The following is a 14,007-nucleotide window of genomic DNA, read 5'->3' on the forward strand; positions in this document are numbered from 1 at the left end:
TATTTGGATAAAAATAATGCGCAAGGATATTTCGACAGAGTTGGGGATCAATAGTAGTTAGTGATGCTCATTTGAAGAGCCAGTGTAGGCATGATGGGTTGGATGGTCTCCCTCCATGCCGTAAGACCTCTGTGATTCTGTGAAGAGGATTAGGCATCATCCTGGCATTATGTGCATTGTGCACTTTTTTGAGTATTTATTCTTCCATCGTCAGCATTTTGGATTCAAAATAATAAAGACAGTTAAACTAAAACTAATTCTGATGGCACTAATGAAGGAATTACACAGTACCTGTAACTTGCACTGTATTTGTTGCCACTGTGCTTGATTAGATAGTAGGAATGGACTTTTTAATTCATTTGATGTACTGTAACTGGCTCTGGAAATACCAGTATTTAGAGTCCATCCCTGATTTCTCTGGAAAAGATGGTGAGCTACTTTCTTCAGCTGCTCAAGACTGTGGGAGTAAATATGCTCACAGTGCTGTAAGGGATGGAGTCCTAGAGTTTGAACAATGGCACTGAAGAATCACAATGTATAGTTGCAGGTCAGGATGGTGAGTTGCTTGGAGGAGAACCTGTAGGTGTTGAGGGTGTTCCCATGCATGTGCTGCACTTGCCCTTCTAGCTGGTAGAGGTCATGGGTTTGGAACGTGCTGTTGATGGAGTCTTGGTGAATTCCCAGCGCATTGTGTACACAATCGATATGAGCTCTCAGTGACAGCAAGACAGTGAATAATTAATGGGTGCCGGTCAAGCATGCTGTTTGTCCGGGTTTGTGTCAAGCTTCTTGAGTGCTGTTGGAGCTGCACACATCCAAGCAAGTGAGAAGTGTTCCATCATACTCCTGACTTATGCCTTGTAGATGAGCCAGAGGATTTGGTGAACTAGGAGATCAATTACACACCGCAGAATTTCTTGCCTCTGACTCGGTCTATAGATGCAGTATTTATTTGATTTGTCTAGTTTGGTTTCTGATCAGTACTAACATCCAGGATATTACTAGATGGCAATTTACTTGGAGATGTTATTGAATGTCAAGGGATGATGCTTGGATTACCTGACATTGTGAGGTGGAAATGTTACTTGCCACACCTCCACCCAAGTCTGGACATTGTCCAAGTTTTGCTGAAATTTTGACAGTTTCTGTGGAGTTGCAAATGGTGTTCAACAGTATGCAAACATCAACGAGCATCCTTATCTGCACCTTTGAATCGTTGAGGGTGCTGAGATAGAAATTCTCCAGAAAGGTTCTGAAAGAGATATCTGTTTCAATTGTGGTATGGAAAAGAATGATTAAAGACAACATACTTTGAATCATGAAGGTGGGTTTTCACTGTCTTCTGAGTAAGTGTACTTTGGAGGCGTGTGTTCATGCGCCTGCCTGACAATGCATTAACCATAATATCTCGTCTCTCTCTCTCTCTCTCTCTCTCACATTCTCTCTCTCTCTCTCACATTTTCTGTCTCACACATTCTCTCTCTCTCACTCTCTTTCTCATTCTCTCTCTCATTCTCATTATCTCTCTCTCTCATTGTGTGTGTGTGTGTGTGTGTCTGTCTGTCTGTCTCTCTCGCTCTCATTTTTTATGTCTGTCCCTGTCTCTGTTTTTTTTCTCTCTCTCTCTCTCTCCCTACCCCTCTCTCTCTCTCTCTCTCCCCACCCCTCTCTCTCTCTCCCCCCCTCTCTCTCTCCCCCCCACCTCTCTCTCTCCCCCCCACCTCTCTCTCTCTCTCTCTCTCTCTGTCAAATTTGGGTGTACTCCATTGTCTTTGCAATTCTGCTCATCTGGAAAGATTTGTGACACTTGAAATTTTAAAAAATATTAATTGTCCTTTTCCCTTCTTCTATCAGGGAGAGGTTGGGCCAACCGGTCCTCGAGGGGAGGATGGACCCGAAGGTCCCAAAGGTCGTGTAGGACCTCCAGGTGACCCTGGTCCCTTGGGTGCACCAGGTGAGAAGGTGAGAGACATTGTGGTCTGACAGTCCCCATCTCAACTTTTCTTCCAGCCCATGTCGGGTGACAGGGATATGTTCCCTTTGAGACTTATCTGTTTTCTCTCTGTCTCCATCTCCATCTCTTTCTGTCTGTCTCTCACTCTCCTAGATCCTTCCTTACCTCACTTTGCCTGTTCTCTTAACTCCCACCCTTCAACTCTGTCCTCTTGCCATTCTCTACCTTCCTCACATCCTATTCTGACTCCTTTCCTCACCTGCCACCATTTCTCCCTACGCTTGAACGCCTTACCACCCCCCACCCCCACCCAAACCTTTGTGTCTTCCTGTGGTTTTTAAAAAATTCTCCTGTTCCTGTTCTCCCCTTCCCTGGTCCACCTTGTTGAGAATGAAGTCAGTTCTGTCAAAGTTTAACATATGAATTGGAATGGGAGTTGGTTCACTGTTCCCCTCTAAGCTTTTGGTCTTATATCCCTGGCACCATGTGGATTGATCTACTGTGCACACTGTTGCTTCCTCCTTCCTTCCCTGTGGCTCAGTGTATCTGCTGTTGGAACCTTAACCCATACCCTTTGTTGCCATGAGGTTCCCCTTCTCCAACACCCATGTCGTCTTTATCTCCAATCCTGTATCAAGTCATACACACCCACTAGTAAAACCGCGCACACACACACACACACATATCCTGACAAAGATCCTCACCTCAAAGCCTCAGATATTGTTAAAAACTGGAGACACATACATTCTGCACTCATCTGGACACATGCAAGAATGCCAATTTTCAGACGATCACAACAATTTACACTACATGGGAAAAAGGATGCTGATTGGTCGATAAGTGAATGCTGATTGCAGCATCACTGTGAAGAAAGTAACAGCGAGCTGGAGGCTCCACTAACATCCACGTAACTCTAAGAGGGTGTCTTGAAGCACCCCTTCAGTACTCAGTGCCCTTTTCTGCTCATATAACTTGTGATAATTTAAAATTTGGCACTCTTACATGTTTCCTGATAAACCGCGGGATTGAAAACTTCAGCAGGATATCTCTCTTCACAGCAGTACTCCAAATCTCATCTTTGTATTTCAGTTCCTCATTGGTTTGGCACCTCGCATTCTCCCATCATTGCCACCAGCCCTGCAAACCCCCATGAGCTCAATGTTCATCTGACTCAGCTTTTCTGTAGGATTTCTTGCTGTGGCCCACCACTGGAGACAGTGCCCTGAGCTGTCTAGACCCTGGCCTCTGAGATTTCCTTCCAAAACCTTTGTGTCTCAATATGCCCCTCATCCTTTTAAGTCAAGTACTTAAAAATCAATCTCTGTAACCAAACCGTTGGTTGTCAGATCTGATAGCTGCCTTCCCTCCTGTAACTTTGTGTCAAAGTTCAACTGATAAATTTCCAATGAAGGGCCATGTTTGCTATAAAAGAAGTTTGTTGTCAATTGTCAATAAATTTACATGTTAAATAGATACTCTGTGCATTGTAATCACCCCTGTTTCATTACCTCTGTTTCACTGTTTTTAGGGTAAACTCGGAGTGCCCGGTCTCCCTGGTTACCCTGGACGCCAGGGACCTAAGGTAAGAAGACTGAAGCGAAAGCTGTCAAATGTGGCAGAGTTACACAGCATTTTATAATCAGCAAATTATTTGATATTTCATTTACATCTTCAGAAACACTTTATTTCCAGTGCATGTATACGTACATAAGTACCACTGTTTGTGTTTCTGTGTGTGTGTGTGTGTGTGTGTGTCTACTTATGTATGCACATGTCAGTAGTCTGGCCTGGGAGTCATTTACTTGTGGGATTGAAGCTCACGGCATAGATGTGATCCAGGCTGATACTCCTGATACATCACTGAGAGCGCGCTGCACTCTTGGAAATTCCATCTTCTGGACAAGATGTGAAACTGGTACCCCAGCAGCCTCTCAGGGCAACATGCAAACTCCCATAGCCAGAGTTTCAAAGAAGGAAGAGGTGTGCCATCCAGTGTCCTGACCTATATTTATCATTCACGCACCATCACAAACGTGTGTGAGTTGGCTGTCATATTTCCGACAAAAGAGAGTACATTTTGAGGACTTTGTGTATTTTGGAACATCTTGAGGTTGTGAGAGGTTCTATATAAGTGCACCTTTATTTCAGATACTTCCAGGATGCTTGTTTATTGTATTCCATCTATATGTCGGTGTGTGTGTATTTGTCTGTGTGAAAGTGTGCATGCATATGTTTGTTTATGCATTTGTCTATATGTGTGTGCATTTTGTAGAATCCCTACAATGTGGAAGCAGGTGATTTGGCCCATCAAGTCCACACTGATCCTCTGAGGTGCCACTGCCTACCCTATCCCTACATTTCCCATGGCTAACCCACTTAGCCTGCACATCTTTGGACCATGGTAGGACACTGGAACACCTGAAGGAAACTCGTGCAGATACAGGGCAAATGTGCAACTCCACACAGACAGGTGCCCGAGGCTGGTATTGAACCCGGGTCCCTGGCGTTGAGAGGCAGCAATACTAGCCACTGATCACCATGCTGACCATTTGTATCTGTGTAAAAGAAAGTGTGCCCACCTTCACCTGTGGATGTGCCTTTGTTCCATTTCTGGACCCGTGCCCAGTTGTTTGGACCTGCAGTTGTGTAGTTAGGTTCACTCAGCCTGGACCATATTAGCACAGCAGGTGGAATCTTAGGAAACGCACAGAAGCTGTGATGAATGGACTGGAACAGCTGTCTCCCGGATCTTACTTGATTGAGGGGTGGCCCCACACTGTGAGTGAAGCTTACATGTTCTTGGAGGGGGAGCTCCTGCAGGGGAGTTGAGGGGGTGGAATTGAAGTGCAGTGGGGGAGATGGGGCGAAGATGTTCTACGTTTTACCCTCCTCTGCCAACCCACAACCACAGAATCAGTTGGCAATTCTATCTAAACTAATTCCAGTAATTTCATGCATCTTCCCAGAGCTGCCTCACCTTGAGGCACTGCAATCCCCTTAGTTTGCTTGTTTGTTTGTTCTGTATTTCATGTTGGGGAATAGTGGGTGGTGGTTGATGTTGGTTCTCGCTCAAGTTTTGTCTAAATATCTGTTTCCTTTCTCCAGGGTTCTCTTGGTTTCCCCGGATTCCCAGGAGCTAACGGAGAGAAAGGTGCTAGGGTAAGTCCCAGATGAAATCTTTGACCATTGAAAACACAGCGATATACTCCTGAATGTCTGAGTTTTAATAAGGAAAGTCATGATAAGCAATTAATGACTCATCATATGTTTCTCTTCTCTCCCATTCTCTCTCTCTCTCTCTCTCTCTCTCTCTCACTCACACTTACTGTTTCTCACCCTTCCCTCGCTTTTGTGCCTTTTGTCCTTCACTTAATCTCGATTTGTTTTGTTCTTATTATCTACTCTGTCTGTGTTGCTGTATGTTTCTGTGCCCACTCCCCTTTCTCTCTCTTTGTTGTCTTGCTGACTCTGCACTTTGTCTCCAAAAAATCCTTCTCTCTCCCTCCCTCACTCCTCCATCTGTCTCTCCCTTCTTTCACTGCCCTTTCTTTGTCTCCCCCCATCCTTCTTGACCTTTCCTTCGACCACTCCCTCCACTCTGTCTCTCCCGTCTCACTTGGTCTCCTATCTTTGTTTCCTGTTTCGCCATCTCATGCTTTCACCACACTCTGTCTTGCTTTTTCACTCTCTCTGTTTCTTCTGCTGTACCTCCTCTGTTTCTCCCTTCATCTTTTTCCCTGTCCTTTCCTTTCTATTCCTGACTCTTCTGTCCTTTCTTGGCATCTTTCTCCCGTCACATTCTTTTTCTTCTCTGTCTGACTCCCTCACATGTCGTATGTTTCTTTCGCCCTGTAAACTATCCCTGCCATTGAACTCTTTATCCTCTCTTTTCAAACTCATCCTTGTCGTACTCTCTTGTCTCTTTCCTAATTATTTTTGCCCTCAATTTGTGTCCTTCCTGCTGTCCTCCTGTTTTGCCTCCTATCTTTTTCCTCCCTCTCTGTCTTGCACTTGTTTCTCTTCTTTTTATTTCTGTATCTTTTGGCTCGATATCTCAAACTTGTTCTTCCTCCTACACTCCCAGGGCTTGCAAGGCAAGTTGGGTCAACGAGGACAGCGTGGACCTACGGTATGTCATTATCTTTACCGATCAGTAAGAGTTTGAATGGGAATCTTTCCTAGTACTTATCGAAACATAGTCTGAACAGAGTGTCATATTGTTGGGTCTTAAAGTGGAAAAGCGAAAGGACATTAGGAAGGTGATTTAGAGCAGGTGCAGATGCTTTAACTCCACTCCCACATCGGACTACAAGTGGCTCGGATTTAGACAATATCTGACTGATGACTAATTTTGGCTTTCTCTCCAAGGGTCCACGTGGTCAACGAGGACCAAGAGGAGCAACTGGAAAACCAGGGGCAAAGGTGAGTGCTTGGACAATGGTGGAGATCATATTCAGTGTGAGGTGGATGTTAGAGAATCATTAGAGGCAGGTTTCATTATCCTGGGTATGATCGACTAGCAGAACAGTAAACCGAAGACATGTATGTAACAAAGAGAGAGAGAGTGTTAAGTGAGAGCTTTACACTGCGAATGTTTACTCCTGAGGGTGCAGTGTGTAACGGAGAGAGATTTAAAATTTTACATTAAAGGTATCTGTGTGACAGTTAGTGTGATGTATGACAGTTTTATGCCGAGCGTGTATATATAACAGACAGTTCTTAACTGAGAGACGTAAGACTGAGCATGTTATGTGAGAGACTCATACTAAATATATAACTGACAGTGTGTCACAATTAAGAGTTTGATTTGAATATGTGTAACATATTGTTTTACTTGAGAGTTTTACAATGGGAGGAAAGTGTGTGACAGGTAGCTGTACCAGCATGCATGTGAGAATGCTGAACGGTTTGAGCGAACCGTGTCTTGGAAGGCCGGTTCATTCTGTGTCATGAATGTTGCAATTTACTTTGTTCTTTTGCTGTTTTTAACAGGGAAGCTCGGGAACTGATGGGCCTCCGGGTCCTCCTGGAGAACGGGTAAGTGTATCCAGTGTACCGCAGAACAAATGATGCTTTCAGGATAGGCAAAGATCTGTTTTCACTAATAAGTCAATTTCATTTTGAACTCTTGGATGCTTATTTCATCCTATTTTACAAACTCATTTGCACCTTAGTTGTGAGTCCTGTTCATTGTCCTTCCCTAGAGATATTTAAGATTTTCCTTGAGAGATAAATTTATAAGTGTGAGAGTTGATAGAGTTGTGCATGACCTGACTTCTTACTTCTAATGATCAAGTGCTACATTTTCAGTCTCCTCATCACAGTGAACAATTGTGTCGAAGGATGTTGCGTAGACTGGCATTTTCTAAGGGAATTCTAATTCTAGAGGGTGTGGTTACCTTGGAAACTGGCCCACTGTGTTAACAGGCCTTTCTTCTTCGTTGAGGACTTTTATAGTCTTCAGAAAGTGCACGGATTCCTTTAACCGTGGAGGAGGGCAATGTAACTCCCATCACTACGCCAACCTGCTGTCAATCCAATCTACTACACGTGGCATGGGCACACTCTCAATTTGTGCTGCTCACCACACCCACCCTACTTTGTCAATAAAGCCTGGCGCATCGGGATGATGGTCGCAGTTAATGGGGATGAGCAGTCCCACATCAGATCTGTTCAGAAATGGTCAGCCTCATGTCATCAGTGGAGCTGGTCAAAGACATGTCAAGGCTGACCTCTGACTAACCGTTGCCCTGACTGCAAACTGCCTGTCCAAAATGGCAGCAGTTGAAAAGGACTCAGTGCGGTCCATGTGGTAGGACGCCGGGATGTGGGAAGGAGGGACATGTCAGTCTGCTCTCAATTCAGACCCTACTCACTGCTGCGTTGACCTGGTTCAGCCATTTACGAGTCAATTGTCCTTGACATCTGAGCCCATAAATGCACTCTCTGTGAATGTTCTCTATGAGATTGAGTGACCCTTGTCTGAATGCTGTGACATCAGTGCTGATCTGGTCCATGGTGTTTGAGTCGGGGTTTAGAACTGAAGTGTATAACACGTAAAGCTTAGTTCCGGCTCTTGAACTGACTTTTAGATAGTTGTGGAGGGATGGTGTAGGGGGATGTGCTGAGTACAGTTCACAGGTCGGCGCAACATTGAGAGCCGAAGCATCTGTTCTGCGCTGTATTGTTCTATGTACCGAGATTGTGCCCCTGCTGTTGAACATTGCCGTGCAGAGGTGAGCAAATGGGTTTGCTTTGATCACTTTGAGACTGTATATTGTTTTTATTAAATAATATACTTCTCTTTATAACTCTTCCAGGGTCTTCCAGGGCCTCAAGGATCAACTGGCTTTGCAGGACCAAAGGGACCACCTGTAAGTGAATTTGAATGGTTTCTTTCATTACACACATGCACATGCACACAGACACTCCTGCTCGTTAATGTGAAATGGGGTGTTTGTCTCAGGGAAAACTCAACAGAGAAGCAATGACAGACATATATGGGGATACTTTACAGTGCTTACAATAAGTGTTGCCACATGCGAAAGAAAACTGTAAAGGAGGGACACAACACCTGAGCTTAACTACCAAAGTTATGGGAAGTCATAAACTTAAGGAGAAAAAGCATAGAAGTAAACAAAAGTGTGAGCCAGGTCAAATAACTGGGCAGAATATAAAGCATGACAAATGATGACTAAAAGATTAACCAGGAGAAAGAAGCTATATTATGAGAGGAAGTAGAAATGAATGTTAAAGCATATTCCAAGTGTTTCTACAGGTAATTGCTGGACTGTTAATTCAGAGACCCAGATAGTGTTCTTGCAACCTGGGTTCGAATCCCAGGTGGAATTTGAATTCAATAAAAGAAATTTAGAATTAAGAGTCTAATGATGACCATGAATCCATTGTTTGTTGGAAAAACCCATCTGGTTCACTGATGTCCTTTAGGGAGGGAAATTGGCATCCTTACCTGTTGTGGTCTAAATTTGACTCCAGACCCACAACAGCGTGGTTGACTCCTGACTGCCCTCTGGGCATTAAGTGCTGGTCCAGACAGTGACACCCTCATCCCATGAATGAATAATAAGAGGAAATTAGAGGAAAAGACCAAATAGAATGTTGAGCTTTAGTGACTGAGAATGAGAGTTAGATAATAAGAAATGGCAAATGAAATGAGCAAATATTTTACTTATGTCTATGTTATAGAGGATACAAAAAAAATTCAGATAAAAGCTTCAATCAGGAGGTGCAAGGGAGAATGGAACTTGTTGAAATTCCAATCACTGATGTAACTGATAATGATGGATGTGTGCTGACAAGTCCCCATTTTTAATGGGCAACACCTCTAGGGTCATAAGAGATAGGAAATGACTGAGTAGAATCATCCCTGTTAATTTTCCAAAATTTGTAAGCTTCTCCCATAAACAGCAGTTGATGCTAGATCAGGTGTTACATTTGAAATGATAAAGTATTGTGAAGCAAAGGTTTTAAGGGATCTGGACCAAAGGCAGGTATGTGGAGTTAGGCCATAGATAAGCCATGATCTCATTGAATAATGTACAGGCTAGAGGGGCTGAATGACTGACTTACTCTTGTTCCTCTGTTCTGGAAAGGTTCCATCAGACCAGTAAGTAGCAACTGTGACTCCTCTATTCACAAAGGGAGAGTGGTAGAAAACAGGAAACTATAGGCCTGTTAACTTGATGCCTGCTGTAGGTATGGTATTAGAATTGATTATTAACGAGATTAGAGCTGGGAACCAAGTAATTGGAACAAATCAAAATAGTTTTGTGTAAGGGAAATGTTTAACCAATTTATTGAAGTTCTTTGAAGGGATAGCATGATATGTGGGTAAAGGGGAGCCTATACATACGTATGTTTGGATTTTTAGAAGGCATTTGATGAGGTGTTATGTAAAAGACTATTGCACAAAATATGAACTCTTGGCATTGTGATTAACATACTAACGTGATGGAAGATTACCTGCAGAAAACACAATATGCATAAATGGGTCTTTGTCTGATTGGCATGACATGCTCGGATCTGTCTTGGAGCCTCAGCTTTTTCTGGTTGATACTAATGACTTAGAGTAAAGGAATGCTATGCACATTAACAGATGTCATAAAGGCAGATAGCATAGTAGGTTGTGAAGGAGGTTTCAGATGTATAGAGATACGTTGCAAGAGTGAGCAAAAGTCTGGCAGATGGTATATAATGTTAGGAAAAATGTGGTTTGCTTTTGCAGAAAGAATGAAAATAGATAGTGTCAGGACTCCAGGTAGTTCATTTGAATATATACATTTTGAAAATTCAAAATTTGGCTTTCATTTTTGAAGAGAATGAATTGTTGAATTTTTTTTAATGACTTGGAAAGTGGCACTGTGTGTTCATTTATTGATTATATAAAGATGAAAGGTCTCTTGAAGAAGTTGGATTTTGATCCTTTTGTGGGACATTCCTGTCCTGGTGACTTTGGAAGTAATTGACCAACAACAAGATTTGGATGGGGTATAAACTGAACTCAGGAGAAGGTTATAACACAGACCTTCCAAATGCCTTCAGCAACCAAAATCTCTATTTTTATTTGAAAAAGGCACAACACGTATAGACTTTGCAAAAGAATGAAAACTTCTAAATCAAGCCGAGAACTGTACAAGTGAGCCTACATCAGGAGTACTATAAGCAGTTTTGGTCTCCTTATCTGAAGAAAGATATTGTTTAATTGGAGGCATTTCAGAGAAGATTCACTGGGATGATCCTTGGTATGATGGATTGTGTTATGAGCAAAGGTCAGACAGCTTAGGACTCTATTCACTGGAATTTAGAAGAATGAGAGACCGTACCAAAATTTGATGAAAAAGATATAGAGTCAATCTTTACTATATTAGAACAGGAAGCAAAATCAATTAAATGGCCAAAGGAAAATTGAACATTGCTCTTAAGGATTAGGTTGACGGGTAGAACACATGGACTTTATACATTGGACATAAAAGGGATATAATTTAAATCTGCATGTTGTTGATGAAGATGTTTCTATGGACTATGATACTGAAGAAAAAGAACTGTGCGTACAGTAAAAGTGAGATATAAGGAAAAGTAGGTAGTTCACAAAGAAAATCTTCTATAATTCAGTTAATTTCTACAGAATACTGACATCGTATTCTTGTACCTCGAGAAAGGACAATGGGAAGCTCTAACTATGTTATTTGGGAAATCTGTAAAACACTGACTACACTATTAGAAGACCCAAAGACACATATACCAAACACCATTTACTTCTTCAACAAGGACAGTATCATCAAGCTAGTGGACCTACGCCTTACCACACACTTCACCTTCAACAACAAAAGAACACCCATGGGATCTCCAATATCAGGGTTCTTAGCAGAGGCAGTAATGCAGGGACTTGAACAAACAGCTCTGTCAACCATCCAACCCAAACTTTGGGTCCGCCAGGTGGATGACACCTTTGTCATCACTAAACAAAACAAATTAGAGGAAACCTTCAAGACGATCAATAATACCCTCACTGGCATAAAATCCACTAAAGAGGAGGACAACAACAACAAACTGCCATTCTTAGATGTCACAGTAGACAGCAAACAGCCAATGGGGAACTTCAAACCAGCGTCTACAGGAAAACAACACATACGGCCCAAATGTTGAACTACAGAAGCAATCATCCCAACACCCACAAACGAAGCTGCATCAGAACATTATTTCAACGAGCCAACACATGCTGCAGAGCAGAGGAAAATCACCTATACCATGTATTAAAAATGAATGGGCACCCAATGAACACAGTTTGCCGATTTCTCAGCAACAAACCCAAACAAGCAGACAAAACACGTCCAGAAACCCTAGCCACTCTCCCCTATGTCAAAGACATTTTGGAAATGACTGCCAGACTACTCAGACCCCTTGGCATCATGGTAGCCCACAAACCCACCAACACACTAAAACAGCACCTAATGAACTTGAAAGACCCTATACAGACAACAAGCAAAACTAATGTCATTTACAAAATACCATGCAAGGACTGTAACAACCACTACATTGGACAAACCGGCAGAAAACTAGCCACCAGGATACATGAACACCAACTAGCCACAAAAAGACATGACCCTCTCTCACTAGTATCCTTATATACAGATGAGGAAGGACACCACTTTGACTGGAACAACACATCCATCCTAGGACAAGCCAAACAAAGACACGCACGAGAATTCCTAGAAGCATGGCATTCTAATCAGAACTCCATCAACAAACACATCAAGTTAGACCCCATCTACCACCCCCTGAGAAAAGGAACAGGAAGTGACTTCATCACAGGAAATGACATCACCAACCCAAAGAAACCCAAACATATAAATAGAAAGCAGGAATTATCAGCAGTGCTTCGCATGAAGCCTATTGAAGATGTTACCTAGTAGGAAACATCTGGAGATGAACCTTCCAGCTAAGTGAGCAAACCTACATCCAAAACCTTAACCTGAGCTACAAATCTTCTCAAAGCTTGCTAACACCCAAAGGTACTATGTTAGCCAGACATGATGTGGATGATGAAGAATCAGAACTGATTAGAACAATATCTACATCTTTTAAGCCCCAAGAAACAAGCTCAGGCAGAAAAGAAGATTCAGTATATGCTAGAAAATTATTTGATTGAACCTAGTCAACAAACAGGTTATTGCAGACAGAGGCAAAGATAATATGGTCAATAAAGTTCCAAGCAGTGATTAAAAAGCTGAATGCAATCCTAATGAGTGAGCTAGTAACCTTGTGAAAGGGCAAATGATGCTAGTGACTTGGAGGTGGTTACAATAATATTGCAAAATAGTGAATCAGGAATGGAGAAGTCCGTAGGGTATTCTCTAAGAAATTAAAGTGGTATCTGAAGAAGTAATGTACAGTGGCAAAGGACACTCTGGGGATTGTTACTGGCTCTTGAATGGTTTGAAGTTCGTATATCATAACAATCACAAAGGAACATGTCTATAATCCCTTGGCTTTTGTTGAAAAAGTTAAAGTTCAATGTGAGATTATATTGGTGGTGTTTATTACTTCAATGTCATAAATTCACATCATTGCAAAGGATAATGTAATTGCAGATGCATTATCAAGAATGTAAAGATAACTGCAATATACACTGTGGTAAAATTTTCTGTATAATATTTGTCACACTGGGGTTTAGTTTGCAGTGTGATACCTGTAATGCACAGGGCTAGTGTCCAGACAAACGTTGGAAAACTGAACAGCTGCATTGCATATCAGCCTTGAAATCTTCAGATATCAGATGCCACAGATTCAACCCTAAACTGACTCCTCCCCTCCAACTTCCCAATACCCCATACCCTTTCAAGTGAAATTAACAGCTGCTAATGTTCACAGCCATTAAAGAGCTGCAGAAATGAGAAGGTTGAGGCTAACACTGTGGTTTTCTGTGGCTAGGGACCACCAGGAAAGGACGGGCTTCCAGGACACCCTGGACAGAGAGGAGAGGTGGTGAGTATGTCTTTCTGAATTCGATGGGATGAAAAAAATTGCTCTTGTGCATGGTCTTCCATGACACAAGATATCTCAGAGCACTGAGAGGGTTACTGTGCCTGTGAATGGGTTTCATTGGGAGGGATAATGCATCAGAGGTGGGCTTTGAAAGGTGACTAAGATTGGGAGGATTGTGTTTATTTTTTTGCCAGCCTTTTGCCAAGCCTCATTTTTCTCCCTTCCTTGTGCCTCCAAGGGTTCACTAATATGACAATTCCTGTTGACAGGGATTCCAAGGCAAGACTGGCCCTCCAGGACCACCAGGTGTAGTTGGACCTCCGGTGAGGATAAATGTTTTAGATACCGCTGCTTCTCATGGTTTTAGCATTTCCTCTTTTTGGATGGTGATGTTGACGCTGCTGTTTGACTGCAGGGCGCTAGTGGTGAAACAGGACCAATGGGTGAGAGGGGACATCCAGGACCTCCTGGGCCACCTGGGGAGCAAGGTTTATCTGGTCAGTCTGGGAAAGAAGGCACCAAGGTGAGGGAATGAGTAGTTTTGACCA

General features: G+C 42.6%; 1 protein-coding gene across 1 annotated transcript in view; it reads left to right on the forward strand.

The window, feature by feature from the left end:
- The window catches only part of LOC140455425 (uncharacterized), a 97,952-nt gene that overhangs the window by 24,746 nt on the left and 59,199 nt on the right, over window positions 1-14,007 (forward strand). The window contains exons 17-26 of the mRNA XM_072550287.1: window positions 1,855-1,962; window positions 3,483-3,536; window positions 5,060-5,113; window positions 6,039-6,083; window positions 6,323-6,376; window positions 6,947-6,991; window positions 8,275-8,328; window positions 13,406-13,459; window positions 13,729-13,782; window positions 13,875-13,982. Coding sequence (XP_072406388.1) covers window positions 1,855-1,962; window positions 3,483-3,536; window positions 5,060-5,113; window positions 6,039-6,083; window positions 6,323-6,376; window positions 6,947-6,991; window positions 8,275-8,328; window positions 13,406-13,459; window positions 13,729-13,782; window positions 13,875-13,982 — 630 coding nt within the window. The remainder of the gene's footprint in view (window positions 1-1,854; window positions 1,963-3,482; window positions 3,537-5,059; window positions 5,114-6,038; window positions 6,084-6,322; window positions 6,377-6,946; window positions 6,992-8,274; window positions 8,329-13,405; window positions 13,460-13,728; window positions 13,783-13,874; window positions 13,983-14,007) is intronic.

This window comes from Chiloscyllium punctatum, chromosome 30 (assembly GCF_047496795.1).
Source record: "Chiloscyllium punctatum isolate Juve2018m chromosome 30, sChiPun1.3, whole genome shotgun sequence".
In the NCBI taxonomy this organism is placed as follows: Eukaryota; Metazoa; Chordata; class Chondrichthyes; order Orectolobiformes; family Hemiscylliidae; genus Chiloscyllium; species Chiloscyllium punctatum.